A 14,348-nucleotide genomic window follows, 5' to 3' on the forward strand; every position below is an offset into this window, starting at 1 on the left:
CTAGCCCGGAAAAAACAGATAATAGGGCAAGAGTCTGGAACCAAAGGTAGCCAAAAATTGGTGGAGGACCTGCACTGCCTCCACACTCTGGAATCCCATTCAGGCCCTGTTTGTGTGGATAGTTTTGGTTTTAGAGACAGCGTAGAAACAGGCCCTTCGGCCAACTGAGTCCATGCCGACCAGCGATCATCCGTACACCAGTCTATCCTTCACACAAGGAGTGTGGGCAGAAATCGAAGCACCCGCAGGAAACCCAGTCACATGGAGAACGTACAAACTCCATACAGACAGCAACCGAGATCAGGATTTAACCTGGGTCTCTCGCGCTATAAGGCAGCAATTCTCTACCGCTGTGCCGCTCTAAACCCTGCATGCTTGCCATGTGATTGCATGGAATTTCCAGATTCTGCAGATACCTCAAGGACAATTAGAATGATAAATTAATTAGTGAATGGTCACATGTGTGGAAATGAATCGCGGAATATGGGAAGAGTTGGTCGGGATGTGGGAGAGAATAAAATGGGATAAGTGCAGAACTATTGTAAATGGGTGCTTGTACTCAGTGGGACAGTGCTTGAGACCTTGCTATCTGCCTCTATTACTTTAACAAGCTTGATGAAATATATTAGGCTTTATCCTACAATTCTAAATCATATCCCATCAGGGTGGTTTCCATCGGTTTACATAGAAACATTGAAAATAGGTGCAGGAGTACCTTCGAGCCAGCACCGCCATTCAATATGGCCATGGCCGATCATCCAAAATCATTACCCCCTTCCTGCTTTTCTCCCCATATCCCTTGATTCCTTTAGCCCTAAGAGCTAAATCTAACTCTCTCGTCACAGACAGTTGCATTCTCTGCACAAAAATGTTGTTGAAGCAATCAGTTATGCAATTGTTTACTTATGTTTGGTTACTTCATATATGAAGTTTGCATGTGTATAATAGTTGTATGTATATATATATATATGTCTGTAGGTATTATGGGAAATTGCCTGGGGTAGTATTATTATTATTAATTAATTGATTTTTAAATATGGTAGAAGTGTTGGGGAAAAGGGGTGAGATTTAATAAGTTATTCTTCTTCTCACTCCTTTTCGAGCTTGTACAGACACAGAGTTGGACATTGGAAATTTGCTTTTTGTTCTTTTCATTGCTTGTAAATATTGATTGCCATGTCCAATTGATTGATAATTTCGATTTTGTTACTATTAATGTCTTTAATGCCTTTACTTGTTCGGAATAAATAAAATAAAAAAATAAAAAAAAAAAAATAAATGAACTTATTGGAATGTTCCCGCTGTCAGCTTCACTGAAAAGGACGAGATGCATTGCGAGCTAGAACTGTAAACTACGTGGAGTTCGGGTCCTCCCTCCCTATGTCATCATCATCATGAGCTGCAAGTCAGACAGTGTGGGAAATGTTGTCCACTAATTTGGTCACCAGTTACAATCACGTGACATTTGCCATCACGCCATGCAGGAGAGAGAAAATCATTGACGTGCTCACAAGCAATAGATCTGACGTCATTACAGAAAGGAATTGGAGATTGAGGGGAGACGTGATGGAAGTATATCAAATTATGAGAGGCATAGCTAGGGTAGACAAGTCAGAACTTTTTTCCCCAGGGTGGAAAGTCCAACATAGCTGTAAGGTGAGAGGGGCAAATATTAATGCGGATGCACGGAGCAAGTTTAAAAAAAGAGAGTAGTGGGGGCCTGGAACACTTTGTCAGGGGTGGTGGTGGAAGTGGATATGACAGTGGCGTTTAAGAGGCTTTTAGATAAACACGTGGAAGTGCAGGGAATAGCGGGGTATGGATCATGTACAGGCAGATGAGATCAGTTTAACTTGGCCTCATGTTTGACACAAACATTGTGGGCTGAAGGGCCTGTTCCTGTACTGTTCTATGTTCTATTATCTAATCACTATGGATTGAAGAAAGCTTTCAATCATAAATCTAAAGAGTTGAAATCTAATATAACGTTGAACAGCCTGAGCTCCAGCACTTTCCCTTCTGCCCTTGACTCAATTACATGAAGATTTGTAGAATAACATTATAATTTCAATTGCAAACAAAAAAATACTCTTACTCAGAACTCTTTGATTTGGTCTCTTCATCATTACATATTAGCACATATTACATTTTTTTGCACTACTCCAGATTGCATTACCAACCTTGCACCATTCCACAGTCTTATATTTGTTATTGTATTTATTGTTGCACCTACCATTACTGTGTACAGTTCACTCTGTGAGCTTCATGCAAACAAGGAAGTTCATTGTATCCTGTCATATCAGAATAAACTAATCTGATTTAAAAAAAGCTGTGAGAAAACCTACAACTGTCGCTCACCTGTAAAAATGTCGAATATTTTCAGCTGGAATAACATCCCTCTCTGTTTTGAGGATCTGGTGGACAAGTTCAGTTAAACTGTAGCTCTTGCACCGGATCAACTCTTTAGCGGAAATTTCAACGTCACATATCAGCCTGCCGCAAGCTGCATTCTTCTCTGCAAACCCTCCACGGCCCTTCAATAAGAAAGCGATGATAAGTTAAATAATTGAGAGAAAGATCACATCTGCAAAAGGGGAAGCGCGGATGATCAGAGCCAATTAATATGTAGGTTGGTATTTTTCTGCTGTGTTGCATCAACAAGAGGAGGCTCGGTGGCGCAGTGGTAGAGTTGCTGCCTTACAGCGCGGGCAACGCCTGAGGCCCAGATTCCATCCCGACGTAGGGTGCTGTCTATACAGAATTTGTACCTTCACCCCGTGACCGCGTAGGTTTTCTCCGAGATCTTCAGTTTCCTCCCACACTCTAAAGACGTACAGGTTTGTCGGTTAATTTACTTGGTATAAGTGTAAATTGTCCCTGGTGTGCGTAGGATAGTGTTAATGTGCAGGGATTGCTGGTCGGTGCGGACTCGGTGGGCTGAAGGGGCCGCTTCCGTGTTGTATCTCTAAACTAAATTAAATGGGATGTTCAGTGGCGTAGCGGTAGAGATGCTGCCTCACAGCACCAGAGACCTGGGTTCAATCTTTACTACAGGTGCTGACACATTTAATGTGACTTTATACAGCCAGCCTTCCTGACCACTGTGGTCAACATTAAAGAAAAATGCAACTTAATACACGGGGACACAGGGAATGTACCACTGAGGTCAGTTATATGGACAAAAGTAGGACATTATGTAGTTTGACATCACCTACACCTCAGTGAATTGTTCAGAACAGCCAAGGGAGTTGAGGACAAAGGCAAGACAATCGTGAAGGGCAACATTGGACGTTGGCCAAACAATAGAACATGACAATTATGCACCCACTTTATTGTCATAACTTAATTTAACGTAGTACAACATAACTTTGTTACTTTAGAATTACATATACCTTGAAGTCAGTTATGTTAAACTATGTTAAATTAAGCTATGTAAAGACCCAAACTTTGGCTGCACAAGAATACCAAATATAATAATTCAATGACACTTTATTAGACTGCACAAGACTATAATACGAACATAGAAGTGCTGGAGGAAGCAGCATAAAGCGTTTCACCAGGTCAGTCCTAAATCTGAGGTGATTACAGCTATCATGAAAGAGTGATGAGATTTGGTCTCCTATCTTTAGCAAAAAAGAGACTTAAATGAGGTTCAGGAAGTCTTTATAAGACAGTGTGTAAAGGGAGCGTTGGAAGATTGTTTTTATTTGTGAGAGAATCAAAATCTAGAGAGCATAAATACAATAAAGGGAAATGAAAGGAAGTGTCTTCACTCAGTGGTTGAAATGTATAACTCATCCCCAGAGGGCAGCAGTTGCAACAAATAGCTAATTGCCTTTCAAAAAGAAACTAAATTAGTATGCAAGAAAAGGGACAAGGAATGGACAAGGAATTTCTGCTGTAAAGCTAAGAACGTCTGCGTGGAAGTTGGAACACCCCCTATGGCTGGTTTCAATGCTGTCTATTTTAAGTAATTTGGCATGATGTGGGATCACCTGCAAACAGAAGCTCGGTTCCTTCTTGAGAAATTAATGAAGAGGTTAAAGCTTTTATTGTCCATTCCTAAACTTTACAAAGCAGTTAAGAGTCAATTGGACTCCAGACTCAGATTGGGTAACAATGGCAGCTTGCCTTCCCTCAAGCATTTTAATAAACCAAATAATTTATCTTTGATAACTCATGTTAATACTCATCTTTTTAAAAAAAAAAAAAAAAAAAATATTGCTTAAATTTAAATTATCTAGCTCCCATGGTGGGATTCAAACTGTTTCAATGGTCCTGAACTCAGACTAAGCTCAGTAAGCTAACTACTAAATGACCATAACCCAAATATTACAACCACAATAATTAGAGAGACGACATTAAAATGCACCCTCCTACAATTCACTTTGGAAGCAGCTGAATGAGGAGATGCAGAGTTTAGTTTAGAGATGTTGCAGGCCGATGCGAGTCCAGGCAGATCATCGATCAAATGTTCACACTAGGGTTATATTATTCCACTTTCTCATCCACCCCTTGCACGCCGGGGAACATATTTTACAGTGGCCAATTAACCTACATACCTGCACATCTTTGAAATGTGGAAACCAATTTACAGAAGCCAATTCATCTACAAACTCGCACGCCTTTGTAATGCAAGGGGAAACTGCAGCACCCGGAAACCCACGTGGGCTGGGGGAGAACATGCAAACTCCACACAGACAGCACCCGAGGTCAGGGCTGAACCTCGGTCTCTGGCGCTGTGAGGCAGCAGCTCTTCCCAGCTGCGCTTCAGTGCTGTCCTCCCAGCTTCAAGAATAATCTAGCCCCTCACTATTACAACGTAAATTAGTTTGATTAATTCGTCTGATAAACAAAAAGGAATTCCAATGAATGATTTAAAAGCATCCAATTTAATGAATAGTAATATCACAATGATGTGGACACCTTTATTAAGGTAGTAAATCCTCTCCAGTAACAGAAATTAACAAAAAAAAAAGCCCAGCATTTTAAAGGTTACTGCAAGAACATCACACCAAGCCCCACTGAACAATTTTTATAACATTAGCAATACTTATTCTCACAATTTAGCATTAAGGGTGTCATTGTACAGATTGCTAATTTATGTTTTTTAAATGTAGCTATGATGACAAGTGTTTTCTCCTTCACTTTGCATGTGGGATAATACTTAGCATTCCCAGGTCACATATTGTGTGGGTTTCCATTAGAGTGGTAATGGCATTCCATTATTTAGTCAGTTAGCATATATCAAGTGCATAATGACACTGGGTTAAAAGCATTTTTACCAATATATGCGGCAATCTACTTCCATTACTTGTGCACATTGCTGTATAAAACATAACTATAACTTCATTTATTTTATTGACGCTCTCTGGCAGATTGTAAATTTCTCATTCTGAGAAAGCCAGAGATGCCTTACCCCAAGTTTAGGCATAGCAGATCTCCTCAAGCGACCAATCTTTGACCAGTGAGGAACTTTGCAGGCATTAATTCTTTGTAGCAGGACATCAAGATCAAATCCATAAATATCATGGCCCTGAAAGTAAGGACACAGAGATTAAATAATAATATTCGTTCAACAACAAGCCAATAACCAAGATTTTCCAAAGAAATGCTGGCAGTTTGCTGCTGAAGTGTCATAAGATTTGACCTCCCACTCAAACACAGAAGTCTGTACTCCAGGGCACTTCAGAGTGAAGCGGTGGAGTGCAATTATCTGCAATTCCTCAATGCTTATGTGTGGTCTGAAATAAAAACAGAAAATGCTGTAAATACTCAGCTGGTCAGGCCACGTAAATTGGAAAAAAAAAAAAAACAGGGTCAACGTTTAAGTTCTGAACTGAGGAAGAGACAGAGGAAATATGGAAACAAAGAACTGCAGATGCTGGTTTATACCAAAGATAGATAGACACAAAGTGCTGGAGTAACTCAGTGGGTCAGGCAGCATCTCCGGAGAGAAAAGATGGTGACATTTCGGGGCAGGACCCTTCTTCAGACTGAAAAGGGTCCCGAAACATCACCTATTCTTTGGGGTGGGAGATTGCAACCTTCACGTGGTCCGCCCTGTTTAGACGAATGCAATCAACCTGGCGTGTACAATCAAATAGAACAAGTTGCCCCACAACTTTAAGCTGTGCATGCCTGACACAAGAAGAAGACCCATCCTTTTTCTCCAGAGATATTGACTAATTTACTTACTCCAGCACTTTATGTCCATGAGAGACAGAAGAAGCTTGTTAAGCTGCATGGAGAGTGGAGGAGGGGATGTCTCCATGTGGTTAAAAGCCTAACAACAATCTTCTGTCCTCCAACCAACTTAATGAACGTCTTTTATTTCCTTCCCAGTTCTGATGAATTGTGTTTCTTTACACACAGATGCAGCCCGTCATGCTGAGTGTTTCCAGTATTGTCTCTTTTTATTTTAGATTCCCAGTTCATGGAATTTATTTTTCCATTTTTGCTTATGGGTCTGTTGGAGCAGCTCCACAAATGTCAATAAAGAAGAATAGCTGCACGGATATGGAGCAACTTCTTTTAAATTTAGTTTACTTGCACGTTTTTAAATTGGCGATCTTTTAAAATTAAGAGTTTTACATCCTTAATAGCTGTCAATGGCCTAGTAATAACTAATGGCACATGGCCTAGTAATAACTAATGTCAAATATTGTTGCCTATCCATGCCCTCCATAGATGTTGCCTGACCCTCCGAGTTATTCAGGCAGTGTGTTTTTAAAAAGTCATTTACAATTATATTAACCAAAGTTAACTTTATAGTTAATTAATTATCTATACGTTACTTTCCACACTTACACGTACTAAAGTTTTTTTTCCCCCATCTTCTGCAAACATATTTTTTAAGCCATTAAGACGCCATCAATGACAGCATTCACCATGAAAGTCGTGCACCCAGATAATCCTCACGTCTGCACACCATGACTGCTCATTTCCAATATTACCAAACATAGCACTGCTCGATTTGGGTGGTTTTTTTTGGTCAATTACTGCTAAATATTTTAATCAACAAATGGGTCACATTGTTCTCAAATTCTAGAAATAATTTTGATAAATTAAGAACATAATAAATAATCAGAAAAAAAAAATTATAATTCATTCCAAAGAAAGTTAGACATTAACATGAAGTTAAAAAAACGTCAGAATCAAATCCAATTAAATTTGTTTGGCCTGGATGTACTTGGACACAGAGACATTCTGAAAAGGCAGCACTCCAGAAATTGGGGATGATTTGTGCCACGTCGGTACAGTGGTAAATAGATATAAAACCTTCAGCGTTTCTGTAATTAAATATTCACGGTGGTGACCACACTTTTCACTGGTAGCTGTGAACTTTATTATTCATGATCTCTTGGGTCGACGTTAGAAAATATTATTTAAAATTTTCGACTCACCACAAGGACATCAGGGTCAATCTTGTGAATCTTTGCCAGGAAAAAGCCCAAAAGAGTCCTCTCAGTAGCAGCAATCTCAACTTTGGCATTCTGAAACAAAACATAATTCAGCTCAACCGTTTTAATTAAAGCACAACTGCTTTTTGTCTAGAATTTAAACAAGCAAGTTAACGCACCCTCTCCATGCTGACACTGGGTCATTGCTAAACGTCCAGCTGAAATGGAGGATGTCTACTTTGAGAGGCCAAGCGATCACTTGAAATGCAGGCAGTTTAAGGTTTTCTGATTATTATCCACTGTTACTTTTGATGCAGCCAGCATACATTGGTTCTCTAAAAAAAACCTTTCTACTCCGTAAAGTATTTCAAATATTTTTAACAATTACATGTACTATTAACGCAGTTAATTACCCCGAGTTTTTCCAATAGGAAGCATATACTTATTCGGAACAACTGAAATTAATTTATTTGATCAACAGGGCTGATTGATCAGCCATTTTAGGAGTGGGGGCTGAATATCAAGCTTCTGAATGTCAGTGCAAAGTGAAATCAAGCTAACAAGAAGATTGTCACTCTTAAAATTAAGGCAGAAATTAAATACCTCAACTCATATTGCACCCAGGCACATAAAAGTAACTTTAAAACCAGGTCACAATATTGCAGAATGTCCATTGCAGAATGTCCATTGCACTCCATAGATGCTGCCTCACCCGCTGATTTTCTCCAGCATTTTTGTTTACCTTCGATTTTCCAGCATCTGCAGTTCCTTCTTAAACATTATCTGCTGCAATCGTTTCAGACAGTAGAGGGCACAAGCAAGTTAACATCGCCGTGTGGACTTTCAGATGGCAATATCAAAACTTGAAGCATTACAATGTTGTTCATGGTTCCTTTCTGATCAGCTGGGTGCTGCTAACACATTCGTTTTTAGATTGTTATCATTGTTCTTCCAGCGCATTCACCTCTTAAATCTGTGTTCAGACACTCAACTTGCAAAAAACTTTCATCTTGACTCTTGAGCCAAGAATATATTTACCAAAAGACCCACAGCTCAAGACACACATCTTTTCTTTTTAATTTGTTTATAGTATTACTCACCACATTTTAAAAACAGTAAAATTGATGACTAAGAGTAAAATCATTTTCCTTTTCTTTAAATACAGCATGGCATGTCTGCCATGTGACATTGGGTTATGAAAACAGCGAAATTGGCCATTTAATTAACAGATAGGGGGAAAATGGTGCAGCTGCCAAAATAAATAGCCACCATAATTCAAGGCAAATATTAGCTAAAATATTTTTAAATAATGCTTTGTAAATTAAAATGGATCTTATCCTTATTAGTCGTCAGCGCAATACAAAATTCATCACAAAAACATCCAATAATGTGTCTTCATGGACATTTTGACCCAGCATCATTGATTTTATTTCCCCTTCACTTTTAAAACCATTTTTCCCAATAATGTTCTGAAAATAATTTGCCTGGGAGAAGTTCAAACAGTTCATGAAACACATAATTAGTCAAATTGTACTACATGTGGGATCACGCCTCAAAATGTTTTGCAAAGCCACTTACTATCAATGCGAAATTTGAATTTAAAGTTTAACACACCCCATGGTGAAGCTGAGCAAGACCCACCGTAAAGCTGCTCCCACCCTTCCTTCGGATATCCACTGATGGATTGGACCCCATTACTCGATGGAATATAAATGTTTTTTGGGGCCAAGTCTTATGCATCAAGACATTCGCATTCAATATACTTTCCCTGCGTAGAAAGGAACTGTAGATGCTGGTATGCACCGAAGATAGACACAAAGTGCTGGAGTAGCTCAGTGGGTCAGGCAGCATCACTGGAGAAAAAGGGCGTTTTGGGTTGGGAAGATGAGCCCCAAAATGATCAGGGAAAACAAATGACAATTCCCAAATCATTCCTGAAGAACTAAAGCATTTAAAACCAACTCAAAAAACACCCATCAGACATAATTAATTAAATAACAGGTAAAACACTTTACACTATTTTGACAACACCTAAAGCAAAAAAAAGTATTAATTTGTTCTTTTAAAATTACTTTACCAATATGTAAAAGAGAGGCAAAATGACCTCTTGTAAGAAACTAAGATGAAACATCTATTTATTTAATTGACCATCGTGAACCAAGATAAATTTGTACTATTAAAATTTGATAGAAAAAAAGTTCTGTTTGTTTAGTTTGTCGCCTCTGCTGAAGAAGCCAGGTATTATGTTAATCCCTCTGAGACACATCAGTCAGCTGATGAGCTTCAGCAGCAGAACATGTGAGCAAGTGTCAGGGGGCTATAACACTGAAGGTGAGTGGCCCTGACCCATACACTCTGCTGGGGACACTGAATAATGACTGGATATGGGCACACTTTTATTTTGCTCAACTTAATAAGTTACTATCTATTCAACTAAATCAGTGCAGATGGTAATGGAGCAGATGGTACCTTTCCAATATACCACAAGGCAATGTACCTCAATTTCCCAAAAGGCAGTTCAGAGAAGATAACCTTGATCAGAATTTTTGTTCCAGCTTCACACATTTGTCAATTAGTCAGGCCGATCTATCAATTTATTTGAAGGTAATTTTCTGGACCTGTTTAAATCCTATTAACATATTCAAAGTGCAGACAACTAGAGAATAAAAGTACAATCTGTACAAAAACTAGGATAAAATTTCCCTTCTGAAACGCCAATTAATAATTTTACAAGAGCAATACAGACAAGAGAGAAAAACAAAAATCACTCACTTTTCTTGTCAACACGTCCCGGAAATCAAAAGGGAAAATGCAGTCACTGGGCTTGCAAATGGCTAGAAGGGGAGGAAGCATGAACGTTTTAACAAGATTTTCAGCGTAAGGTTCCTTCTTAAGAATATAATTAACAAATAAACAGGAAAAATCAAGCGCATTCTCTACTCATGTACATATCCAAGCTTTTTAAAAAGTTTTCTTTAGTTTAGTTTATTGTCACAAGTAGCGAGATACAGTGAAAAGCTTTAGTTGCGTGCTAACCAGTCAGCAGAAAGACAATACATGATTACAATCGATCCTTCCACATTGCAGAAATGCTGCTGTTGGGAATAGAGATTTAAAAGAGTGGGGTGATTGTAATGTGTGATTGCAGATCCACTTCTGTGACCAACACACAGTCGCCTGGGTTGGCACCATCTTGATCAATCTCATCGCTCATCAATGGATCAAGGTCATCACTCCCACAGACACTGGCACTCATAACATTGTGATGTTCTCTGGGACAAAGGCCAGCTTCCAGAATTGGGCATTTCAAAAAGTATACAAATTAGTTAAATCCATGAAGACAAGAGACTGCAGATGCTGAAATCTTTAGGCTCCCTCTCACCTTGACAGCCAGAAGGGGGGGGGGGGCGATGTGAGGATGCTGTTCATTCACTACAGTTCAGCCTTCAACACGATAGCCCCCACCAGACTTGCTGAGAAGCTGCTGGAACTGGGACTTAACACTCCCCTGTGTGCCTGGGTCCTGGACTTTCTCACCGCCAGGCAGTTAAGATGGGAGGAAATACATCAAAGACCCTCACCCTGAGCACAGGATCCCCCCCAGGGTTGCGTCCTCAGCTCCCTGCTGTATTCCCTGTACACACATGACTGTGTGGCTAGGTTCAGCTCCAACTCTATAATCAAGTTTGCTGATGGCACTGTGGTGGTGGGCATGATCACCGAAAATAATGAGAAGGCCTACCGGGAGGAGGTGGCTGATCTGGCACTCTGGTGTCAGGACAACAGCGTCCTCTTGAATGTCAAAAAAACTAAGGAGCTGATCGTGGACTTTAGGAAGGCACACCATCCGAGAACGTACACGCCACTGAAGATAAATGGGGATACTGTGGATAGGGTGAGCTGCTTTAAATACCTGGGAGTCCACATCACTGAGGATCTGACATGGATATCACACGCTGCAGCACTGGTGAGTAAGGCAAGGCAGCGCCTTTACCACCTCAGGCAGCTGAGGAAATTCAGAGTCTCTCTGAGGATCCTCCAGTTCTTCTACTCAGCGGCTGTAGAAAGCATCTTGTCCGGAAACATCACAATCTGGATTGGGAACTGCTCTGCAAGAAGGCTCTGCAGAGTAGTGCGTCCAGCCGAACGCACTATGGGAACTGCACTCGCCCCTATGCAGGAACTATACATCAGAAAGTGTAGATCCAGAGCCAGCAACATTATTGGGGACCCCTTCCACCTCAGCAATGGACTATTCCAGCTGCTATGGTCAGGCAAACGCCTCCGCTGTCATGCTGTGAAAACAGAGAGGATGAGACGGAGTTTCTTCCCAGAGACCATTAGGACTGTAAACTTATCTCACCAGGGACTAACTTAATGAACCAAACTACTTTTGTGTTGTGTCTTTTTAAAATTGCTGTTTTATTCTCTCTCACCAATATGTAATTACTGATTCTGTTGTATTATATTTTGTAGTTTTTTCCGCATTCCGCAGGCATTGCCACTTTTCATTTCACTGTACATCACGTATATAAGATAGAAGAGATTAGTATACAAACTTAAAGCACACGGTATTAGGGGTTCAGTATTGATGTAGATAGAGAACTGGCTGGCAGACAGGAAGCAAAGAGTAGGAGTAAACGGGTCCTTTTCAGAATGGCAGGCAGCGACTAGTGGGGTACCGCAAGGCTCAGTGCTGGGACCCCAGCTATTTACAATATATATTAATGATCTGGATGAGGGAATTGAATGCAACATCTCCAAGCTCGCGGATGACACAAAGCTGGGGGGCAGTGTTAGCTGTGAGGAGGATGCTAGGAGGCTGCAAGGTGACCTGGATAGGTTGGGTGAGTGGGCAAATGCATGACAGATGCAGTATAATGTGGATAAATGTGAGGTTATCCACTTTGGTGGCAAAAACAGGAAAGTAGACTATTATCTGAATGGTGGCCGATTAGGAAAAGGGGAGATGCAACGAGAGACCTGGGTGTCATGGTACACCAGTCATTGAAAGTAGGAATGCAGGAGCAGCAGGCAGTTAAGAAAGCAAATGGTATGTTAGCATTCATAGCAAAAGGATTTGAGTATAGGAGCAGGGAGGTTCTGCTGCAGTTGTACAGGGGCTTGGTGAGACCACACCTGGAGTATTGCGTACAGTTTTGGTCTCCTAAACTGAGGAAAGACATTCTTGCCATAGAGGGAGTACAGAGAAGGTTCACCAGACTGATTCCTGGGATGGCAGGACTTTCATATGAAGAAAGACTGGATAGACTCGGCTTGTACACGCTAGAATTCAGAAGATTGAGGGGGGATCTTATAGAAACTTACAAAATTCTTAAGGGGTTGGACAGGCTAGATGCAGGAAGATTGTTCCCGATGTTGGGGAAGTCCAGAACTAGGGGTCACAGTTTAAGGATAAGAGGGAAGTCTTTTAGGATCGAGATAAGAAAATCATTTTTTACACAGAGAGTGGTGAAGCTGTGGAATTCTCTGCCACAGAAGGTAGTTGAGGCCAGTTCATTGGCTATATTTAAGAGGGAGTTCAATGTGGCCCTTGTGGCTAAAGGGATCAGGGGGTATGGAGAGAAGGCAGGGATGGGATACCGAGTTGGATGATCAGCCATGATCATATCGAATGGCGGTGCAGGCTCGAAGGGCCGAATGGCCTACTCCTGCACCTATTTTCTATGTTTCTATGTATGCGTATGTGACAAATAAACTTGACAACTTGAAAAGCAAATTGCTGGAGGAACTCAGTGGGTCAGGCAGCATCCATGGTGGGAAAAGAACAGTGAACCCTTTGGGTTGGGAACTGACAAGTCGTCTGTCCATTTCCCTAAATTTCCTGCCTGACCACACTAATTTCCTCCAGCAATTTTTTTTTAATGAAGTGCATGCTTGAGTTATACAACTGAGCCAGGCTGCAGGAGATGTTAGCATAAGCATCTCAAAGGAATGATAGCTTAGCTGGTGATATCATTAAATGCCCAGATGTTATTGAAGGTATAGCTCAAAAGCTTTTCAAAGGAATGATAAACTTAGCTGGTGATATCAGGGGTAAATGCCCAGAGAGTGGTAGCTGTGTGGAATGAGCTTGAAGGTGGTAGGGCAGGTTTTTTATCATTATCAAATTGGATTGTTACCCAAAAGGGAATGGAGCTACATATCGCAGGTATATGTGGGGAAAGTGTTCGGCAACTAGACAAGTAAAACGTTCCAACTGTAGTGTGAAAGTAAAAATAAGTAAACTTCCAACTGTAGCTATTTATAAAATAGTGCGCTAATCATTCCAAAATGCAATAAATACAAGTGCATTGTGGAAAATAATTATAATTTTGCACTTGGTGTCAACATTATGCGTAGGTTACACCAGAGCAAAACTTCAAAAGCTGTCTTTACATTAAAAAAACATCGATACCGGACAACAGTGACATTCCATATATTCTCGCACCAACTTCTTTGCTGGTTTCCCGGACAATGTGCAATTGATACGAATTACTGGTAAGGCCATGCCGATGAATAATTAAGTGGATTACGACTAACCAAACTCATTTCATTAAAGATGCAAGAGTGACTTCCTTGCGTGGCTCCTGGCTCAACTTAAACCCAATCTTGATATGAGGTCTGCTTTTAATACTGATGGTACCTCGCAGCCCAATCCATCAATAAAATAATACAAAAGCACATGTCTACGTTGAATACTTCCTTGAAGATACTCACCACAGAAGTGAGCCTGGAATGGAGGCTGGGGTGCAGCCTTGTCCAGTGGAAACTTTTGATGAACTAAAGCTGCCAAGGCCACAATCTGGAACAGAAGGAGATGGATAAATAGATTTTGTCTGGAGGCTTACCATGAAAGCACTTCTTTAAATTGCATACATTGTAAATCACAGCTAAAGCCGTCTTGCTTCGCTCTACCTGTGATTCATTGTTATTTTTATGAGT

General features: G+C 40.5%; 1 protein-coding gene across 1 annotated transcript in view; it reads right to left on the reverse strand.

Annotated features, from left to right (window-relative positions):
* pola1 (polymerase (DNA directed), alpha 1) overlaps positions 1–14,348 on the reverse strand; it is a gene marked incomplete at its 5' end in the record, with an annotated part of 231,094 nt that overhangs the window by 188,760 nt on the left and 27,986 nt on the right. Inside the window, 5 exon segments of the mRNA XM_055645304.1 lie at positions 2,359–2,534; positions 5,420–5,536; positions 7,407–7,496; positions 10,176–10,237; positions 14,124–14,208. Coding sequence (XP_055501279.1) covers positions 2,359–2,534; positions 5,420–5,536; positions 7,407–7,496; positions 10,176–10,237; positions 14,124–14,208 — 530 coding nt within the window.

This window comes from Leucoraja erinacea, chromosome 13 (assembly GCF_028641065.1).
Source record: "Leucoraja erinacea ecotype New England chromosome 13, Leri_hhj_1, whole genome shotgun sequence".
Classification (NCBI taxonomy): Eukaryota; Metazoa; Chordata; class Chondrichthyes; order Rajiformes; family Rajidae; genus Leucoraja; species Leucoraja erinaceus.